Source organism: Oncorhynchus tshawytscha, linkage group LG07, assembly GCF_018296145.1.
Source record: "Oncorhynchus tshawytscha isolate Ot180627B linkage group LG07, Otsh_v2.0, whole genome shotgun sequence".
Taxonomy (NCBI): domain Eukaryota; kingdom Metazoa; phylum Chordata; class Actinopteri; order Salmoniformes; family Salmonidae; genus Oncorhynchus; species Oncorhynchus tshawytscha.
Genome location: NC_056435.1, coordinates 54,068,559 through 54,087,832, shown reverse-complemented (window position 1 = coordinate 54,087,832; position 19,274 = coordinate 54,068,559). Strand labels below are relative to the sequence as shown.

The 19,274-nt window shown below is 42.0% G+C and overlaps 2 protein-coding genes across 5 annotated transcripts in view; one reads left to right on the top strand and one right to left on the bottom strand.

Moving 5' to 3' along the window:
- LOC112254839 (metabotropic glutamate receptor 2-like) overlaps positions 1-9,989 on the top strand; it is a 73,366-nt gene extending 63,377 nt beyond the window's left edge. For 3 of the 4 annotated variants that reach the window (XM_024427742.2, XM_024427740.2, XM_042324624.1), the window contains 5 exons: positions 1,556-1,669; positions 1,797-2,228; positions 2,496-2,735; positions 8,173-8,368; positions 8,821-9,987. In XM_024427742.2, the coding sequence (XP_024283510.1) occupies positions 1,556-1,669; positions 1,797-2,228; positions 2,496-2,735; positions 8,173-8,368; positions 8,821-8,906 (1,068 nt within the window). In that variant the 3' untranslated portion in view covers positions 8,907-9,987. Of the gene's footprint in view, positions 1-1,555; positions 1,670-1,796; positions 2,229-2,495; positions 2,736-8,172; positions 8,369-8,820 lie in introns of all 4 variants that reach the window. The other variant, XM_024427743.2, reaches the window with a different exon arrangement.
- A 4,508-nt stretch (positions 9,990-14,497) lies between these two features.
- On the bottom strand, positions 14,498-19,203 carry rrp9 (ribosomal RNA processing 9, U3 small nucleolar RNA binding protein). Its single transcript, XM_024427736.2, has 14 exons — positions 18,979-19,203; positions 18,787-18,872; positions 18,563-18,675; positions 18,363-18,430; positions 18,050-18,091; positions 17,699-17,825; positions 17,317-17,534; positions 17,127-17,227; positions 16,905-17,039; positions 16,704-16,766; positions 16,412-16,557; positions 15,676-15,755; positions 15,365-15,438; positions 14,498-14,876 (listed from the first exon to the last, which is right to left on the bottom strand). Exons 1-14 carry the CDS (start codon positions 19,057-19,059, stop codon positions 14,762-14,764), a joined length of 1,449 nt encoding a protein of 482 aa, XP_024283504.1. The 5' UTR covers positions 19,060-19,203; the 3' UTR covers positions 14,498-14,761.
- Positions 19,204-19,274: the final 71 nt, after the last annotated feature.

The window sequence follows — 19,274 nt, the reverse complement described above, 5'->3', positions numbered from 1 at the left end:
CCAGTTAACATACAGTAGGCTAACTCATATTCTGTCTGTTCTTCTGAAATACATGTTCTTCATATCATATTGATTCATAAATAATATATTTATTGCGATGGTGTATATTAAATTGATTTATTAGACTTTTTTAAATGTAGATGTTCCAAAGGCGCTCATCAAATATTGTCGATAGTTACAGTGAGGGAAAATAGTATTTGATCCCCTGCTGATTTTGCACGTTTGCCCACTGACAAAGAAATGATCAGTCTATAATTTTAATGGTAGGTTTAGTTGACAAGGGACAAGATTGTAGAACTACACAAGGCTGGAATGGGCTACAAGACCATCGCCAAGCAGCTTGTTGAGAAGGTGACAACAGTTGGTGCGATTATTCGCAAATGGAAGAAACACAAAAGAACAGTCAATCTCCCTTGGCCTGGGGCTCCATGCAACATCTCACCTCGTGGATTTGCAATGATCGTGAGAACGGTGAGGAATCAGCCCAGAACTACACAGGAGGATCTTGTCAATGATCTAAAGGCAGCTGGGACCATAGTCACCAAGAAAACAATTGGTAACACACTACGTCGTGAAGGACTGAAATCGTGCAGCGCCGGCAAGGTCCCTCTGCTCAAGAAAGCACATATACATGCCAATCTGAAGTTTGCCAATGAACATCTGAATGATTCAGAGGACAACTGGGTGAAAGTGTTGTGGTCAGATGAGACCAAAATGGAGCTCTTTGGCATCAACTCAACTTTCGGTGTTTGGAGGAGGAGGAATGCTGCCTATGACCCCAAGAATACCATCCCCACTTTCAAACATGGAGGTGGAAACATTATGCTTTGGGGGTGTTTTTCTGCTAAGGGGACAGGACAACTTCACTGCATCAAAGGGGCGATGGACGGGGCCATGTACCGTCAAATCTTGGGTGAGAACCTCCTTCCCTCAGCCAGGGCATTGAAAATGGGTCGTGGATGGGTATTCCAGCATGACAATGACCCAAAACACACAGCCAAGGCAACAAAGGAGTGGCTCAATAAGAAGCACATTAAGGTCCTGGAGTGGCCTAGCCAGTCTCCAGACCTTAGTCCCATAGAAAATCTGTGGAGGGAGCTGAATTTTCGAGTTGCCAAACGTCAGCCTCAAAACCTTAATGACTTGGAGAAGATCTGCAAAGAGGAGTGGTACAAAATCCCTCCTGAGATGTGTGCAAACCTGGTGGCCAACTACAAGAAACGTCTGACCTCTGTGATTGCCAACAAGGGTTTTGCCACCAAGTACTAAGTCATGTTTTGTAGAGGGTTCAAATACTTATTTCCCTCATTAAAATGCAAATCAATTTATAACATTTTTGACATGCGTTTCTCTGGATTTTTTTGTTGTTATTCTGTCTCTCACTGTTCAAATAAACCTACCATTAAAATTATAGACTGATCATTTCTTTGTCAGTGGGCAAACGTACAAAATCAGCAGGGGATCAAATACTTTTTTCCCTTACTGTAGTTTAACAACAACTGAACATCTACAAACCATCTATTTGGGACTATACACTTCTCTTTCCCTCTGCCAGCCCTACCAGTACCTGCTGGATGAGTTCACCTGTGCAGACTGTAGCTTTGGACAGTGGCCCCAGGCCAACCTGACAGGCTGTTTCGACCTGCCAGAGGAGTACATCCGCTGGGAGGTACTGTCACTGTTTTCCCTCTCCCTCCTTTTGCTGCTATTTTCTTCCCTTTTTAAAAAAATATATCAAGTGTTTTGCAACTTATACATGTGAAATAACACTTTAAATAAACCATGATTGTATTTAGGATGCCTGGGCTATTGGGCCGGTCACCATCTCCTGCCTGGGCATGTTGTGTACCCTCTCCGTGGTGGGCCTATTCTTCAAACACAACGACACCCCAGTGGTCAAAGCCAGCGGGCGGGAGCTGTCCTACATCCTCCTGCTGGGGGTCTTGATGTGCTACAGCATGACCTTCATCTACATCGCCAAGCCCTCCACGGCTGTGTGTACCCTACGTCGACTCGGCCTGGGTACTTCATTTGCCGTGTGCTACTCGGCGCTCCTCACTAAAACCAACCGCATTGCGCGGATTTTCAGCGGGGTGAAGGACGGGGCCACGCGGCCAAGGTTCATCAGCCCGGCCTCCCAGGTGGCTATCTGTGGTGGGCTGATCTCCTGTCAGCTCCTGGTGGCCTTGGTCTGGCTCCTGGTGGAGATGCCTGGCGTCAGGAAGGAGGTGGGTGTAACAGAGTTGGATTCCTAACCCCCAGCCTGAAATGTTTCCACTCATGCTGTCAAATCATTTGCTTTTCTATAGAGTAATAAGGCGTCGTCAAGCAGGCAGTCATGTGTGTTTGCAAGGCGGGGACGGAAGTTATACTGTTAAGCACAATGACAGTGACGCCTGTCACAAGAACATAGAGATATAATACTTCTCTATATTAATATACTGTTCACTACTCAATATATCTAATACTATTCTATTCTATTTAATTATATGGAGGTGAGCCCCGAGAGGAGGGATATAGTCACCCTGAAGTGCAACAGCAAGGACTCCAGCATGCTGGCTGCTCTGGCCTACAACTGCATCCTCATCGTCCTCTGCACGGTCTATGCCTTCAAGACCAGGAAGTGCCCCGAGAACTTCAACGAGGCCAAGTTCATTGGGTTCACCATGTACACCACCTGTATCATCTGGCTGGCCTTCCAGCCCATCTTCTACGTAACGGCCAGCGACTACAGGGTGAGTGGGAATAATAGACTCCAATTAGGTTTGTAAAAATGCTGGTAACTTTTCCAAAAGGTCCAGGTTTTCCAGAAATCCTGGTTGGAGGTTTTCGGATTTCCTGCTTATTCCCTCCAGAGTTCAAGAATCTTCTAACCAGGATTTTGGACAACTTGGACAACAAATTTTAGGAAAGTTACCGTGATTTATGCAACCCCAACTCCAATATATTGTAATGAAATGAGGGACTAGAAGGAGTTAATTGTGCTTATCAACACAAGGGTCAGTACGATATGAATGACAGTGGGTGTCTTTTCTCCCAGATCATTATTTTTAAAATCTATAAGTCCTTGAATGTGTCATAGCTTACCAAAGGATCTAGGTGACATACATACATTCCTTTTGATCATCACCTTCCTCTGAGTTTCATCAAAGGACTGTATTTCTTTTCATGTGTCGTAGAGATGCTTTAAAGACAAGAACAAAGACACTGGAGATAGAGATACCCAGTCTTGATTATGTGGGCGTTAAACCCCAGTCTGTATAGTCACATCGACTGTTACTGAGAAGACAAAGACATTCTCCAAATTATTTTCTGTATCTAATCTAAAACTGCAGTATTGCTATTGTAATACCTTTTATTATGATTTGAAAAGTAATTATCTTTTTCTCTTTTCTAATGTCGACAGTGAAATGTGCAGGAGATTCAACCAGGGCATTTTGATAGGAAGAATCTTGTTCCCAATGTCCCTTTTCTAATAAGGCATTTAGAAAGGAAGACTTATTCCCAGCGTCCCTCTTCTGCAGTGGCTTGTGAAAGTAATCAACCCCTCTAGCATTTTTCCTATTTTGTTGCCTTACAACCTGGAATTATAATTGATTTTTTGGGGGTTTTGTATCACTTGATTTACACAACACGCCTACCACTTTGAAGATGCAAAATATTTTTTTATTGTGAGACAAACAAGAAATAAGACAAAAAAGCAGAAAACCTGAGCGTACATAACTATTCACCACCTCTCCAAAAGTCAATACTTTGTAGAGCCACCTTTTGCAGCAATTACAGCTGCAAGTCTCTTGGGGTATGTCTCTATAAGCTTGGCACATCTAGCCACTGGGATTTTTGCCCATTCTTCAAGGCAAAACTGCTCCAGCTTCTTCAAGTTGGATGGGTTCCGCTGGTGTACAGCAATCAAAAGTCATACCACAGATTCTCAATTGGATTGAGGTCTGGGCTTTGACTAGGCCATTCCAAGACATTTAAATGTTTACCCTTAAACCACTTGAATGTTGCTTTAGCAGTATGCTTAGGGTCATTGTCCTGCTGGAAGGTGAACCTCCGTCCCAGTCACACATTTCTGGAAGATTGAAACAGGTTTCCCTCAAGAATTTCCCTGTATTTAGTGCTATCCATCATTCCTTCAATTCTTTCCCAGGCCATGCATATGAAAAACATCCCCACAGCATGATGCTGCCACCACCATGCTTCACTGTGGGGATAGGGTTCTCAGGGTGATGAGAGATGTTGGGTTTGTGCCAGACATAGAGTTTTCCTTGATGGCCAAAAAGCTCAATTTTAGTCTTATCTGACCAGAGTACCTTCTTCCATATGTTTGGGGAGTCTCCCACATGTTTACTTAATTTTTCTTTAAGCAATAGCTTTTTTGGCCACTCTTCTGTAAAGCCCAGCTCTATGGAGTGTATGGCTTAAAGTGGTCCTATGGACAGATGCTCCAATCTCCGCTGTGGAGCTTTGCAGCTCCTTCATGGTTATCTTTGGTCTCTTTGTTGTCTCTCTGATTAATGCCTTCCTTGCCTGGTCCATGAGTTTTGGTGGGTGGCCCTCTCTTGGCAGGTTTGTTGTGGTGCCATATTCTTTCCATTTTTAAATAATGGATTTAATCGTGCTCCGTGGGATTTTCAAATATTCTGATGTTTTTTTTATAACTCAACCCTGATCTGTACTTCTCCACAACTTTGTCCCTGACCTGTTTGGAGAGCTCCTTGGTGTTCATGGTGCCGCTTGCTTGGTTGTGCCCCTTGCTTAGTGGTGTTGCAGACTCTGGGGCCTTTCAGAACAGTTGTATATATACTGAGATTATGTGACAGATCATGTGACATTTAGATTACACACAGGTGGACTTTATTTAACCAATTATGTGACTTCTGAAGGTAATTGGTTGCACCAGATCTTATTTCGGGGCTTCATAGCAAAGGGGGTGAATACATATACACGCACCACTTTTTATTTATGTATTTATTTATTACATTTTATGAAACAAGTTATTTTTTTCATTTCACTTCACCAATTTTGACTATTTTGTGTACGTCCATTACATGATATCCAAATAAAAATCCATTTAAATTACAGGCTGTAATGCATCAAAATAGGAAATACGCCGAGGGGGATGAATACCTTTGCAAGGCACTGTAATTGGGCATTTAGTTGGAATACAGAGTTTCTTAAACCAGAGGCGCAAGATCGCGAGACTTCCGGGAAAGCTTGCGAAAAAGACCAAACAGACCAGTTTGAGAAGTCAGAGAGAAGTGAAAATGATTCCTTAGTTGTTAATGTTCTGGAAATCTAAAGGCACAACCTAGATTCGAGCCAATGTCTTAAGTAGTTGAACATATTACTCCAACCATGTGAAAGGGACAAACTGACACATTTTCATTTTTGTCCAAAACATCTTTATAAATCGAATGACCTTTGATTTGAAGGCCTGCACATGCACAGTTCGGCGTGAGATGCCTGTTAGACCGATGACTTGTTTCTATGCATGAGCTTAGCTTGCCAACGTCGCCATCTCATCATCGCCAACAAGCGTGATCTGAGGTTTCTATTGGAGAAGCAGTTTTATCTTCAAACTACACTGTTTTTGATTGGAAGACTCTTGTTCATAGCATCCCTCTGCTAAAATTGCATTTAGATAGGAAGACTAATCTAATACTGCTGCAGCTTAGTTTTCTGTTCTCAGCTTAGATCAGTTCGAAGGAGGGAATAGAGGGATGGAGGGATGGGAGCTGGGCTTTTCAGGGCCGAATGCTTAGGTTGTCTAAGATTATTGATAGTCATCAACAGACAAGTTTAGCATCCACATTTTTTTTTTTACTGTTAAACAAATAAACACCCAGATGATGAGCCCTATATGACACCACATCATAGATTATTTACTGTACTGTATATATCTGTATACAAATATACACTACATGACCAAAAGTATGTGCACACCTGCTTGTCGAACATCTCATTCCAAAATCATGGGCATTAATGTGTAGTTGGTCCCCCATTTGCCACTATAACAGCCTCCACTCTTCTGGGAAGGCTTTCCACTAGATGTTGGAACATTGCTGCGGGGACTTGCTTCCATTCAGCCACAACAGAATTAGTGATGTCGGGCACTGATGTTGGACGATTAGGCCTGGCTCGCAGTCAGCATTCCAATTCATCCCAAAGGTGTTCAATGGGGTTTAGGTCAGGGCTCTGTGCAGGCCAGTCAAGTGCTCCCACACCGATCACGACAAACTATTTCTGTATGGACCTCGCTTTGTGCATGGGGGCATTGTCATGCTGAAACAGAAAAGGGCCTTCCCCAAACTGTTGCCACAAAGATGGAAGCACAGATTGTCTAGAATGTCATTGTATGCTGTACCATTAAGATTTCCCTTCACTGGAACTAAGTGGCCTAGCCCAAACCATGCAAAACAGCACCAAACCATTATTCCTCTGACCCCAAACTTTACAGTTGGCACTAGGCATTCAGGCAAGATAGCATTCTTCTGGCATCCGCCAAACGCAGATTAGTTTGTCGGACTGCCAGATGGGGAAGTGTGATTCACTCTTTCACAAAGAGTTCAATGGCGGCGAGCTTTACACCACTCCAGCTGATGCTTGGCATTGTGTATGGTGATCTTAGGCTTGTGTGCATCTGCTCGGCCATGGAAACCCATTTCACGAAGCTCCCAACGAACAGTTCTTGTGCTGACGTTGCTTCCAAAGGCAGTTTGGAACTCGGCAATGACTGTTGCCACCGAGAACAGACAATTTTTACGTGCTACGCGCTTCAGTACTCTGCAGTTCTGTTCTGTGAGCTTGTGTGGCCTACCACTTCACGGCTGAGCCATTGTTGCTCCTAGACATTTCCACTTCACAATAACAGCACTTACAGTTGACTGGGGCAGCTCTAGCAGGGCAGAAATTTAACGAACTGACTTGTTGGAAAGCTGGCGTCCTATGACGGTGCCACTTTGAAAGTCACTGAGATATTCCGTGCGGACCATTCTACTGCCATTGTTTGGTTAAGGAGATTGCATGGCTGTGTGCTCGATTTTATACACCTGTCAGAAAGGGATGTGGATGAAATAGCCGAATCCACTCATTTGAAGGGGTGTCCACATACGTTTGGGCATGATGAATAGCTTCAAGGCCCACATAGGGCTTTAACCACCTTGCGTCAGGCCTATGAAGCCTTTGTTACCATGTAAGCAAGATAAAATGTGTATGAAACAGACAAAACAGTTTAGTCCAGGGTGTATTATAACTGTGACCCAAGGCTGAATCTAGTCTAGTGTAATGCCTGTCCGGATTCTGCTGGTGTGCCACTGGGAGAGAGTAAGGGGTAGAATCACATTGGCCATGCATTATGAGCTTCCCCAGGACATCTCCTTATCATCTCAACGGTGCTTTATCCATCTACTAGCAAAAAACCTTTGAGAAAAATAAATGTCAACACTAGCAATACCTGAGTTGAAAGAGAAACATTTGAGAAAGGGTTGTGAAAGGAGTGACAGACTGAACGAATGAACAGTATAATAGTGTGTACATATTGAATATAGATGATTAGTGTTCATATTGGAGCTGTGGTAGACACATTTTTGGCTCTGCAACAGAAACCTTGATGCTTTGATCTCTGTTTGTGTAAAATACCAGCTGCTGGGCTTCCTGCATTTTAAATATGGTTTAGATAAAACATTGCAGAGATATTCTCACATGAAAAACAAGCTGCCTTGTTCATTCAATTGTGATGAACCTGGAGTCTCCCAGATGGACATTCATTATTTCAGCCAGTGCTTCCAGCAATATTTACATTACATTTTAGTCATTTAGCAGACGCTCTTATCCAGAGTAACTTGAAATTAGTGAATTCAGAATTCATCTTAAGATAACTAGGTGAGACAACAACACATCACAAACGTATCAAGTACATTTTCTCTCAACAAAATATTTCTAAGGAAAGTTAGTAGGAAATAACATGCATTTTCTAGTTTTCCTCGCTCTCTCCTGCTTTCTCCTTCCCGTTCTCTCGCTTCTCTCAAACTCAAGGCTATTGATTTAATCTAGTACTAGTCCTGTCAGTCCGAGTGGCTCTGTGGTGCTGGCTGGGCTGCCTCAAAATGTCCAGTGAGTCCCGTTCACTCTAACCCAACCTCCTCTCTCTCCCTCTACCCCATACAGGTTCAGACAACCACCATGTGCATCTCTGTCAGTCTGAGTGGATCGGTGGTGCTGGGGTGTCTCTTTGCTCCTAAGGTCCACATCATCCTATTCCAGCCCCAGAAGAACGTGACAACGCTGAGAGTGGCTGCCAACCGTTTTGGGGCCACGGTCAAATCAGCATCGGCGTCTGACCCCAGCTCTAGCTGCTGGAAAGGTAACGTCCCTATAAATGGGTTTTGAGCTTTTTGTAAACAACCATCAACATTTATTTTTGTCATCACATATAAATCGTACAATCAGCTAAATATTTCAGTCATTTTTGGTGAGCCATCAACTGAAACATACTACACATCTACTGTTATTTCATTATATTCAGATTATATTGATATTTGTACTGCACTGTTGAGGGAACTTGCAAGTAAGCATTTTGCTTCATTGTTAATACCTGTTGTAAACCCTGTGTGATGAGTCTGTTGTGTTTGCCATACTATAGGCCTATGGAAAAGCAGAACACCACAAAAACTCTCTCAAAAACAGATCCCTTGGTTCGATATTTTTTTGCTTTAATCAATGTGAAAAACGAAGTCATACCTACACTTTATAACTAGTCTGTTAATTTGGTATTTTATTGAAAATATGTTACCCTCTATTCTGGTTCTTTTCCAGCATCAGCCTCTACCAGTGTGCCAACAGCGGTAACAACAGTCTGTAATGGTCGTGAGGTAGTGGACTCCACTACGTCCTCTTTGTGAAGAAGGTTGAGCTGCTTGTATCATTCCTCTGTCCTGAGAACAACACAAATCACAATTCCATCCCCTCTCGTACAACAAGGCTGCTGTCATATCTAAGTCCCATTTACAGTAGAGACCAGTAGAGTCTGTCTATTCGGACAGAGGGAGGCCAGGATGCACTTAACTGTGAAAGCTAAATAATGTGACTATACTTAGGAGTGTGCCGTAATGTAGGACTGTAAAGCATTTTTGTATAGATTTAACAGTATGTGATTGATTTGACTTGGTTTCAAGATAGACTCGTGGTTGAATGCACTGCTGTATGCCTTGCTGTCAGTACAGAGAATCAGTCTTATGAATGAGGTGGTTCATGTGAAGCGATCATGGTGTCATAACAAAAGGTTGATCTTATCTTGTCCTTACAGTGCTGTGAATGCGATATCAAAATATTATTTCTCTTTTTGACTAGAATATTATTAATACATAACACTTATTGAATTAATTTGACCCCTTGTTCTTAAACTACATTTGAATGATAGATGAACCATAGTGAAAGTGATGATTAAAAACTAGCCTACTATCAGTATAAAGGACAATGTTTTAATGTAGACTTCGGTGAACCAGTTTGTGCTTTCTTGTAATTTATGTAAATAAATGGTGTTATTTTTTAATGATTAAAACATAAAATGCTATTGTGTATTTTGTTCAGAGAAGTCTCTAGGCAGTTTTGGTGGTAGCTCGACAGGATGGATTAAAGCAATCATTGCCGATGGGTATGTGTACATACATCAAGCGTTCCGGGAAGAAGCAGTCTACACTAGTGTTGCTCAACCTCATTTTTGCCAGGGACTGGCAAGCTCGGGTCCTTCCTCATTTGGGGACTGCTTAAATTACAACTAGCAATGGACTAAATCAGTGTTATTAGCTAACCGTCTCTGACACCAGTGAACATCATCCCTTTCCAGGGACCTAGAGAAACATTGCACCCAATCTGTTTGAAATGACTATTGGATGTAACATCTACATGCCTACATATTCTCTCTCACAGTGGTTTCTGAGACAGCACCAATGAACTGTAGAAGAGCAGCTAGCTTGTCTTAATCACCTCAAATTTCTTCTCCTTTCCTTAACCCGTGTGGTGATCATGTTTTTGTTATTCACCCAATATTCGCGGGTCTAATGGATATATGTAAAAATACTTAGTTGACATATCAATTATATCAATTATGTGTACTGTGTATTTTTGTCCTTCTTGGGTCCACACACATGGCAGCGCTTCTTGTTGCTACCGGTTGCAATCTAGAATTATGAAAACACTTAGTTCAGGAATTTCACTAACATCTCACTCACTCATATATATATAGTTACAGCAGGCTAAGGTAGGAGAGTCAGACACACACACATGCAACAACAACACTCATACTTACTTCAGGTATTGGAGTTGTTGGTTCTGTGGGTCGGGTGGATGGGGCACCACCTTCCTCACGATGGCTGCTGGGGTTCTTGGGATATGTTGCCTCCTCTGGATTTGAGGTCTTACCAATGCCTTGCCCAGCTCCTCGAGAAAGAGCCATCTACTCTGGACCTTCCCTCTATTCAAATCTGGGTTCAACGCCACCCAGATGACAAACGCATTGTACGCCGAAATGTCCAAAATGTTGAAGAATATCACAAGTGGGCCAGTGTAGGGCTCTTCTTTTGCAGCTGTAGCCAGTCACCAGCTTGTCTAAACTGTCCACCCCTCCTGTTGTGGCATTGTAATCCATTATTTCTTTTTTTTATGTTCCTGCCCACAGAATCTCCCATTCTTATGCAGTGTACTCATGAGTACCACATTTTTGCCTTTCTTTGGCATGTAGGACACTAGGGATGTGTCAGCTGTGTCAGGGATTGATAGGCCTGTTCTGTGTATTCAACAGCTAAGGTGGGAGCTCTGGCTTGTTTTTTCGTACTGTTCATACCATCGTCAGCTTCCTGTTGAGGAGCTCCTGTCCCAGGTTGGGCGAAGAGACATTGTTGCACGGAAAAGTTCTATTCCAGTTTCAGCGTTCCATTCTCACTGATTATTAACGCCTATTATTGCATTGCCTATTAAAAATCTAGTGTTGTTTTAAAGCCCTATGGTCGGAGTGGTGACTACTGGCTACATGGCTAGAAGCATTTCATTTTCAAATAGCCAAATCTCAGGGGATTCCTCGATCAACATCCCACAAGCTGTGTAGCTGACAGCTAGACATGCGCCAAGGGCCGATCCTGATTTAGGAATTTATGCCTTTCCTACACACATTCAGTCACGTAACGCGCTCTGCAGGAGTGGCTACCTTGCACGCTCTAAATACATTTATTTTAACTGCTGAAAATCCTCCCACTTGGGGAGTTTTCATTCATTTTTGGTACATTTATCATAAGACATCCCTTTAAATACAGTGCACTTTTTAGTTTTAGTTTGACAGACTAGAATATCGAGAGAACGGTTCAGAATATTAGCGATCAATGGAAGAAAGCCTTTTAAATATATATGCTTATTGGTCTCCATTTCAGCACCAACTGGTGAATTTAAAAATAAACATTTAGATTTAGGAAAGTATTTATGAATCATAAAAAAACAGGTTTGGAGAGCCTTTACACATGAAAGGTGGTTTGATTCATTCTGAAAATTGCCACATTCAGAATATCCGTGTACATACAGTACCAATCAAACATTTGGACACACCTATTCATTCAAGGGTTTTTTCCTTATTTTCTACATTGTAGAATAAAAGTGAAGACATCAAAACTATGAAAAAACACATATGGAATCATGTAGTAACCAAAAAAGGGTTAAACAAATGTGCAAGCTGTCATCAAGGCAAAGGGTGGTTACTTAGAATCATCTCAAATATATGATATATATATTGATTTGTTAATACTTTTTTGGTTACCACATGATTCCATATGTGTTATTTCATCATTTTGATGTCTTCACTATTATTCTACAATGTAGAAAAAATAAAGAAAAACTTGACTGGTACGGTAGAATTATATTAGGGAGAACAGTGTACAATAGTAGACTAAACCTTAGTCTATTGCCTGCAGTAACCATGGAACTGTATGATGACAACCAAGTACTGAGCTATGTGTCAGCTTCACACTGTTATGGTTTGGTCTGCTCTCCACTCCACAACGATTTAATTAGCCTACATTTCTTTATACTATCAACTGTTACTAACAATCCTCAGCAACAATCACACAGATGTGACTGTGTTTACAGAAATAGCAAATGAAGGTAAACTAAACAATGTAATAATAATGTAGGCTATGCAAACTGAACGGAAATAACAGTAAATTGGCAGTTGAATATGTGGTTATGGTCGATATTGATAGTGACTAATATTAAACATGATAGAAATAGGACAGAGAAAGTCAGGGTAGCCTATAATTAAGATATTTTACAGTGTCCATTCCTGCAAGTTAAGGCCGTACAATGTAAATGCTACACAATGGCACAACATTTCCTAAACTTTACTGTGGTTAAGTTGATATGCTTCAGTTTTCTCCCATATGACTGGTTTTACATTTGTCTCCAGCAGTGGTGTAAAGTACTTAAGGAAAAATACTTTAAAGTACTTCTTAAGTAGTTTTTAGGGATATCTGTACTTTACTATTTATATTTGACAACTTTTACTTCATTACATTCCTAAAACAAACGTTGTACTTTTTACTCCATACATTTTCCCCGACAACCAAAGGTACTCGTTACATTTTGAATGCTTAGCGGGACAGGAAAATAGTCAAATTCACACACTTATCAAAAGAACATGTGGTCATCCCTACTGCCTCTGGCATGGCGGACTCACTAAGCACAAATGCATCTTTTGTAAATAAACTCTGGAGTGTGCCCCTGACTATCCATACATTTTTAAAACAAGAAAATGGTGCCGTCTGATTGCTTAATAAGGATTAAATGACTTGCCCAAGCCTCCCCATTTCTCCTTCACCCAAATTCAGATAGCTGATGTTCTGAAAGAGCTGCAAAATCTGGACCCCAACAAATCAGCTGGGCTAGACAATCTTGACCCTCTCTTTCTAAAATTATCCGTCGCAATTGTTGCAACCCCTATTACTAGCCTGATCAACCTCTCTTTCGTATCGTCTGAGATTCCCAAAGATTAGAAAGCTGCTGCGGTCATCCCCCTCTTCAAAGGGGGAGACATTCTAGACCCAAACTGTTACAGACCCATATCTATCCTACCCTGCCTTTCTAAGTTCTTCGAAAGCCAAACAGATCACCAACCATTTTGAATCCCACCGTACCATCGACGCTATGCAATCTGGTTTCCGAGCTGGTCATGGGTGCACCTCTGCCACGCTCAAGGTCCTAAACTATATCATAACCGCCATCGATAAAGGACAATAGTGTGCAGCCGTATTCATCAATTACCACATTCTTATCAGCAGATTCAACAGCCTTGTTTTCTCAAATGACTGGTTCACCAACTACTTCTCAGACAGAGTTCAGTGTGTCAAATCGGAGCGCCTGTTGTCCGGACCCTCGGCAGTCTCTATGGAGGTGCCACAGGGTTAAATTCTCAGGCAGACTCTTTTCTCTGTATACATCAATGATGTCGCTCTTGCTGCTGGTGATTCTCTGATCCGCATCTACGCAGACACCATTCTGTATATATCTGGCCCTTCTTTGGACACTGTGTAAACTAACCTCCAGACAAGCTTCAATGGCATACAACTCTCCTTACGTGGCCCCCAACTGCTTTTAAACGCAAGTAAAACTAAATGCAGGCTCTTCAACCGATCGCTGCCCGCACTCGCCCACCCAGCATCATAAATCTGGACGGTTCTGACTTTGTATACAGTGGGGCAAAAAAGTATTTAGTCAGCCACCAATTGTGCAAGTACTTATTTTCCACCATAATTTGCAAATAAATTCATTAAAAATCCTACAATGTGATTTTCTGGATTTTTTACGAGGGTATCCTACAGATCCTTGACTTCGGCAATGTAATTTACAAATAGCCCATCTGTAAATAGCCCAGCTAACTACCTCAACCCCATATTATGTTTTTTGCTCCTTTGCACCCGTCTCTCTACTTGAACATTATCACTCGTGTTCAAATGCTAAATTGTTATTACTTCGCCACTACGGCCTATTATCTTACCTCATTTGCACACACTGTATATAGACTTTTCTATTGCGTTATTGACTGTACGTGTATTTATTCCATGTGTAACTGTGTTGTCGTTTGTGTCGCACTTGTAAATGAGAACTCGTGCTCAACTGGCCTATCTAGTTAAAGAAAATAACTTTTTTACTATTGGTACTGAAGTATATTTAAAACCAAATAATTTTACTCAAGTAGTATTTTACTGACTGACTTTCACTTGAGTAACTTTCTATTAAGGTATCTATACCTTTACTCCCCCCCATCCCCCATTTACAATTCCCTTAATCATTTACCCAGCTCTTCTTAAGTTGTAAATTACAGTGCATGCAGAATGTTTTTTTTTTATTGGGGGAAATTTTTCTTAGATACTTTTTCCACTTTGAGAGACCTTATTCATAGTTTCCTCATGCATAAAGGTGGTGAAATTATTAGGGAATTAAGTCACCGTCAGAATATGGCACATCTGTAGAAACACCTTTATTTATTCACTCTCCACCCAAAACAAATAGCATTTAAGAACGCTTAACTCGGAATCGGAGCCCATCTGCACACAGAAATTAGATGCGGGAAGAGCACAAAAACGGTTCTAGTCCTCAAGTGAAATTGGTAAAGTCCCCCCCAACAGAAACTGTTTACTGCAGTTAATTGATAGATGTAACACAAATAGCATTTGTGTAAAGAATTTAATTTACAAAATCTAAGGCATACATAGATCAACTAAACCCCATTCTCTTCTCCATTCTGGACCCTTTCCTGCTCTGGCTGTTGTCTTTTCAGAGGAATAATGTAGAGTCCGTTCTTTGCTTCCTTCAGTCTCCACCACCGACCAAGCCTGGCAAAGAAAGATCATTGACAAAACAGATATTTCATGAATAAAGTTATGCGTAAAATGATATACAAGTATGTGTCCGAGTTAAAATGATTGCAAGTTATTTGCGTAGATCTACCCATTGGTTGATTCTGATACTTCCCGCGGGATCCTGTTTACAACGACTTAGCAAGTCTGACATTTCCGAATTTTCAACTAGCACGTGAACGCAGTCGAAGAAGCCATTTAATCTTGTAATAAGAAAACATGGAAGGAGGTTTTGTCATCACTGCCCCAAGCAGTCGAGTTAAATAAGTGACACCTTGTGGGCACCTCTCCTCATTGCAACTACTTTCATACAGAACACTGAAAACAGGCTTAACGCAAAGGGTAGGCCCAGAGCACATGATCAATATAATCAGGATTTTGATCAGTCAGCAATGAGTGTATAATGATAGTAAGTGCGCTCTGGGCTGTATCTCTGTATGACAGGTAAGTAGCTGGGTACATACCTGTGCTCCTGTCCTACTCCTGCCACTAGGAACTTCCCAGAGCTGGAGAACTTCAGACTGTTGACAAAACCAGGCTACAAGAGAGAGGAGACAGTCAGAACACACTTTAGTGAGAAGACAGATGTTTTAGTGCAGAACACTTGTACTAGTCAGTTAATCATACACATAGGCCTATACAAATAGGCTGAATGCGTAATGTCTAAATGACATCCAATGGTGTTTACCACATATTGTCATGCTACACAATGATTGAATGCAACGCAAGTTATGGGTGTATTAGCTATGGAGCAGTGTAGCTGGGACTTGCTTACCACAGGGATGCTGAAGAGAGGCTCCAGGTGACGGAACCCCTGGCCACACTTCCACAGCTGCACCTTAGAGTTGTGTGAACCTGTCAAGTGACAACAGTTACTCAATTCCAGCATCATCAATTGGGCAGGTCAATATTAGCGGTCAACGCCTAATACACCCCCCCCCCCATATTTATGTGTACAGTGAAGCTAAAATCGGTGCATTTTGGATTTGAGATCAAATTTTTATATGAGGTGACAGTACGGTATTTTAACACATGTATCTGTTTAGAAATCACAGCACTTTATGCATCTCACCCCCCCATTTGAAGAAGTTGTTTTTCCATAAGAATTTGGACAAAGTAGCAAAAGTTCAGTATTTGCTCCCATATTCCTAGCACACAATGACTACATCAAGCTTTTGACTCTACAAACTTGATTGTTAGAGTAGAGCCAAATTTAGCTTCACCGTCCAAATAAATATGGAGGGGGGTGTATAGGACCAAGGATTGAGCACTAATGTAGAGCATCACACTATAGGTTTACAGTACACATTATAGCAAGGAGAGGTGGAAGTTTGGGGTTGATCATTACTAATAACACACACAGGGTGTATACAGATGTGTATAGATGAGATGGTGTATAGCAAAGCTGGTGAAGAGGACTCACAGTCAAAGCTAGTGTCAATAGTTCTGCAGTGCTGTGTGTGTGTATAGATGTGTGTTATAAAGCTGGTGACTCGCACAGCAGTTGGCACCTGAGGCTACGGTGTCAGAGTTCTGCAGAGCCGCCACGGCTGCCACCCAGTAGGGCTGCTCCAGCCCCGAGTCACCATGCCGACCGTGGGCTGCCTTCACCGTGCTGAGTGGCTTCTTCTTGTTCACACTCCAGAGGGAGACGGAACTGAGGTGAGGAAGATAAAAATATTTTTTGAATAATGAAAACATTTGTAATAGACCATCCTGTGCCGTTTGGAGAGAAGTGGTTACAGAACCTCTACAGATGTGGAGTACGATGACACCTAGTGGAGTATAAAGCCACACACTTACCCATCATCAGCACCTGTTATCATGTGTTCTTCGTTAATGAGCTGGATGCAGTCGATGGAGCCCCTGAGCGAGAGTGGGAGGAGCATCCCAATAGGTTAACACACAAGGATAATATACACGCTCGGACCAACAGAGACAATACAGTGTTGTGAGACTGACTAATACAGAGAAAGAGAGTGAAATGAGTCCAGGAAGACTCACTCATGGCCATGGAACACTAGCTGGGACTCCTCAGCAATCTTCCACACCCTCACAGTGCGGTCCCTCCCCCCTGCAGTCACACAGCGCTCCCGACTCCCACTGTCCAGCCCCGTGATCACATCCTGGTGACCAAATCTAGGGAGAGACACAGTCAATAAAACACAAACACAATTCTCATGCCAACCTGAAGAAACACACGGATATTACTAGTCAGGTACTCACAGGGTTTCCACATAGGCGTTTTCGTCCACGTTCCACACCTTGATGGAGCGGTCGTGAGAGGCACTGTACAGGTCATGGGTGCCCCTCCTGAAGGACAGGCCCTGTGGAGAATAGATGGCCCAGTTTGAGAGAAGGTGCAACAAAAACAAGAATTTAAAAGAAAGCACATTTTTAAGCAAGAAGAGCTTACCGACACAGGGCCTCTATGTCCTGTGAACTTGTACAGGTGTTTACATGTTGCCGCCTCCCAAATCATGATCAACTTATTCATGTCTCCCGTTGCCAGGTACTTGCCGTCCGACGATATGGAGATACACAGGACATGGGCTGTATGTCCAACATGGCGATCCTCTGTTCCTTTCCTCCCACCAGCTATTGTGTGCAGTCTCTTACCATTCTCTACATCCCCTGCAGTTACAGAAGAAAATGGGAGAATACATAAGTAAGCTTACTTTGACTGTTGCATTTCAGGCAGCATGGGAATGATTTTGCACAGTCCATTTCAGTAAAACATCAAACTTATCTTTGATTATTTTGGAGAAGTAAACAAACAAATATAAATGTTGACTCACATTTGATGATGGAGCAGTCTTTGGCAGCAGAGAAGATGTGCTTGTCATCAGGAGAGATGACCAGACAGGTGACTGGCAGCTTGTGGCCTCTCAACAGACGAATCTCTGACGTGTCTGGTGGCAGGAGCTGAAAACCATGACAACATAGCGGTTGTGTTTAGTAGGCACAAAACAGAAGTGGACAGAAATGGGTAGGTCCAATCAAAACCCCTTTTTCAATGTGCCCTACGAAACGACCACAGCCTTCAGATTACACAGTGCACTATGGGCCATAAAAAACTCATACTGTGTGGATACTGGATGGACATGCACAGAGTGCTTATAGGGGAGACACCCAACAAAGATACTCACATCTTTTGCAACCATCCGTTGAAGCTTTCCTTTCTGTTCAAGCTGAGGAAAAAGAACGTGTTCACTATAGGGCAATACCATATTCATAAAAGGACTTGTGACATATATTAGGGCTATAATTATATATGGCCAATAAACCACAAACCCACAAGGTGCCTTATTGCTATTATGAACTGGTTGCCAACATAATTAGAGCAGTACAAATAAATGTTGTCATACGGTCTGATATACCACGGCTGTTAACCCATCAGCATTCAGGGCTCTAACCACCCAGTTTATAATCAGAATTGCAAATTGTAGCTAGTACACTTACCACTTCTTCTTGAAGTCTTCCAGCTATCAGGTCAGTCTCAAACGACTCTTCCTCTGCTTTCTTTTCTTCTATTGATAAGACATGAAGACAGAACAGTGAAGCTTCAGATTCCAAATAAGCACTTAAATATAAAGTTAAAGAAAACGATTTAGCACAGCTAAATTAATAGTTACAGAAGCTAGCTAACGTTACTCCCTTACCCTCATCCCTCAATTGGTCAAGGTAGAGCTTGGCCAATCGTAGTTTCTTTTCCTGTGGAGTCTCATCAAACTCTTCTTCGACATTGGCCCTCCTTTTTCTGTGCACTGCAGGGCTACATAAATATATTGTTTCAACTCATACAGCTCTAAATAAAATCAGTTTGTTCGCCAACTTAGATAGCTATCTGTGAAGCCAGTCAACTACACTGGGTAAGTAAGCCTACCCTTCAGTTTCAGAGTCGCTGGAGATTTCTTCATTGTGCTTTGAATTGAGCTTCTTCTTGAGTTTGTTTCCCGTGTCTCCATCATTCTAAACCACCAACACACAAGCATCACAGATCAGAAGAAAGTTAATTTAGCCATCATTGTAATAGTTACGTAGATAGCTAGCTAACGTTAGCTAACTACCTCCTTACCTTTCGTTTGGAACCCGCTGAATTCTCGCTCTTTTTGAAATCCTTTGGAGGTCCTTTTTTCTTTATGAAGAAAGACGACATGATTATATTCTTTAGATTGTTTTAACAGTGCTTCAGAGTTAGTCAATCTTTACACTAGTTAGCACACATTCTGACCACGCAAATCAACATGAGACCCACATGGGTTCTCTCTCTTCTGATTCAACCAAACTATAGACACCACCACAGATTAAGTTGAAATGGAGGTGTTGATTGGATAATATTGCGGCATCTGTTTGTCCCGCCCACAAATACAG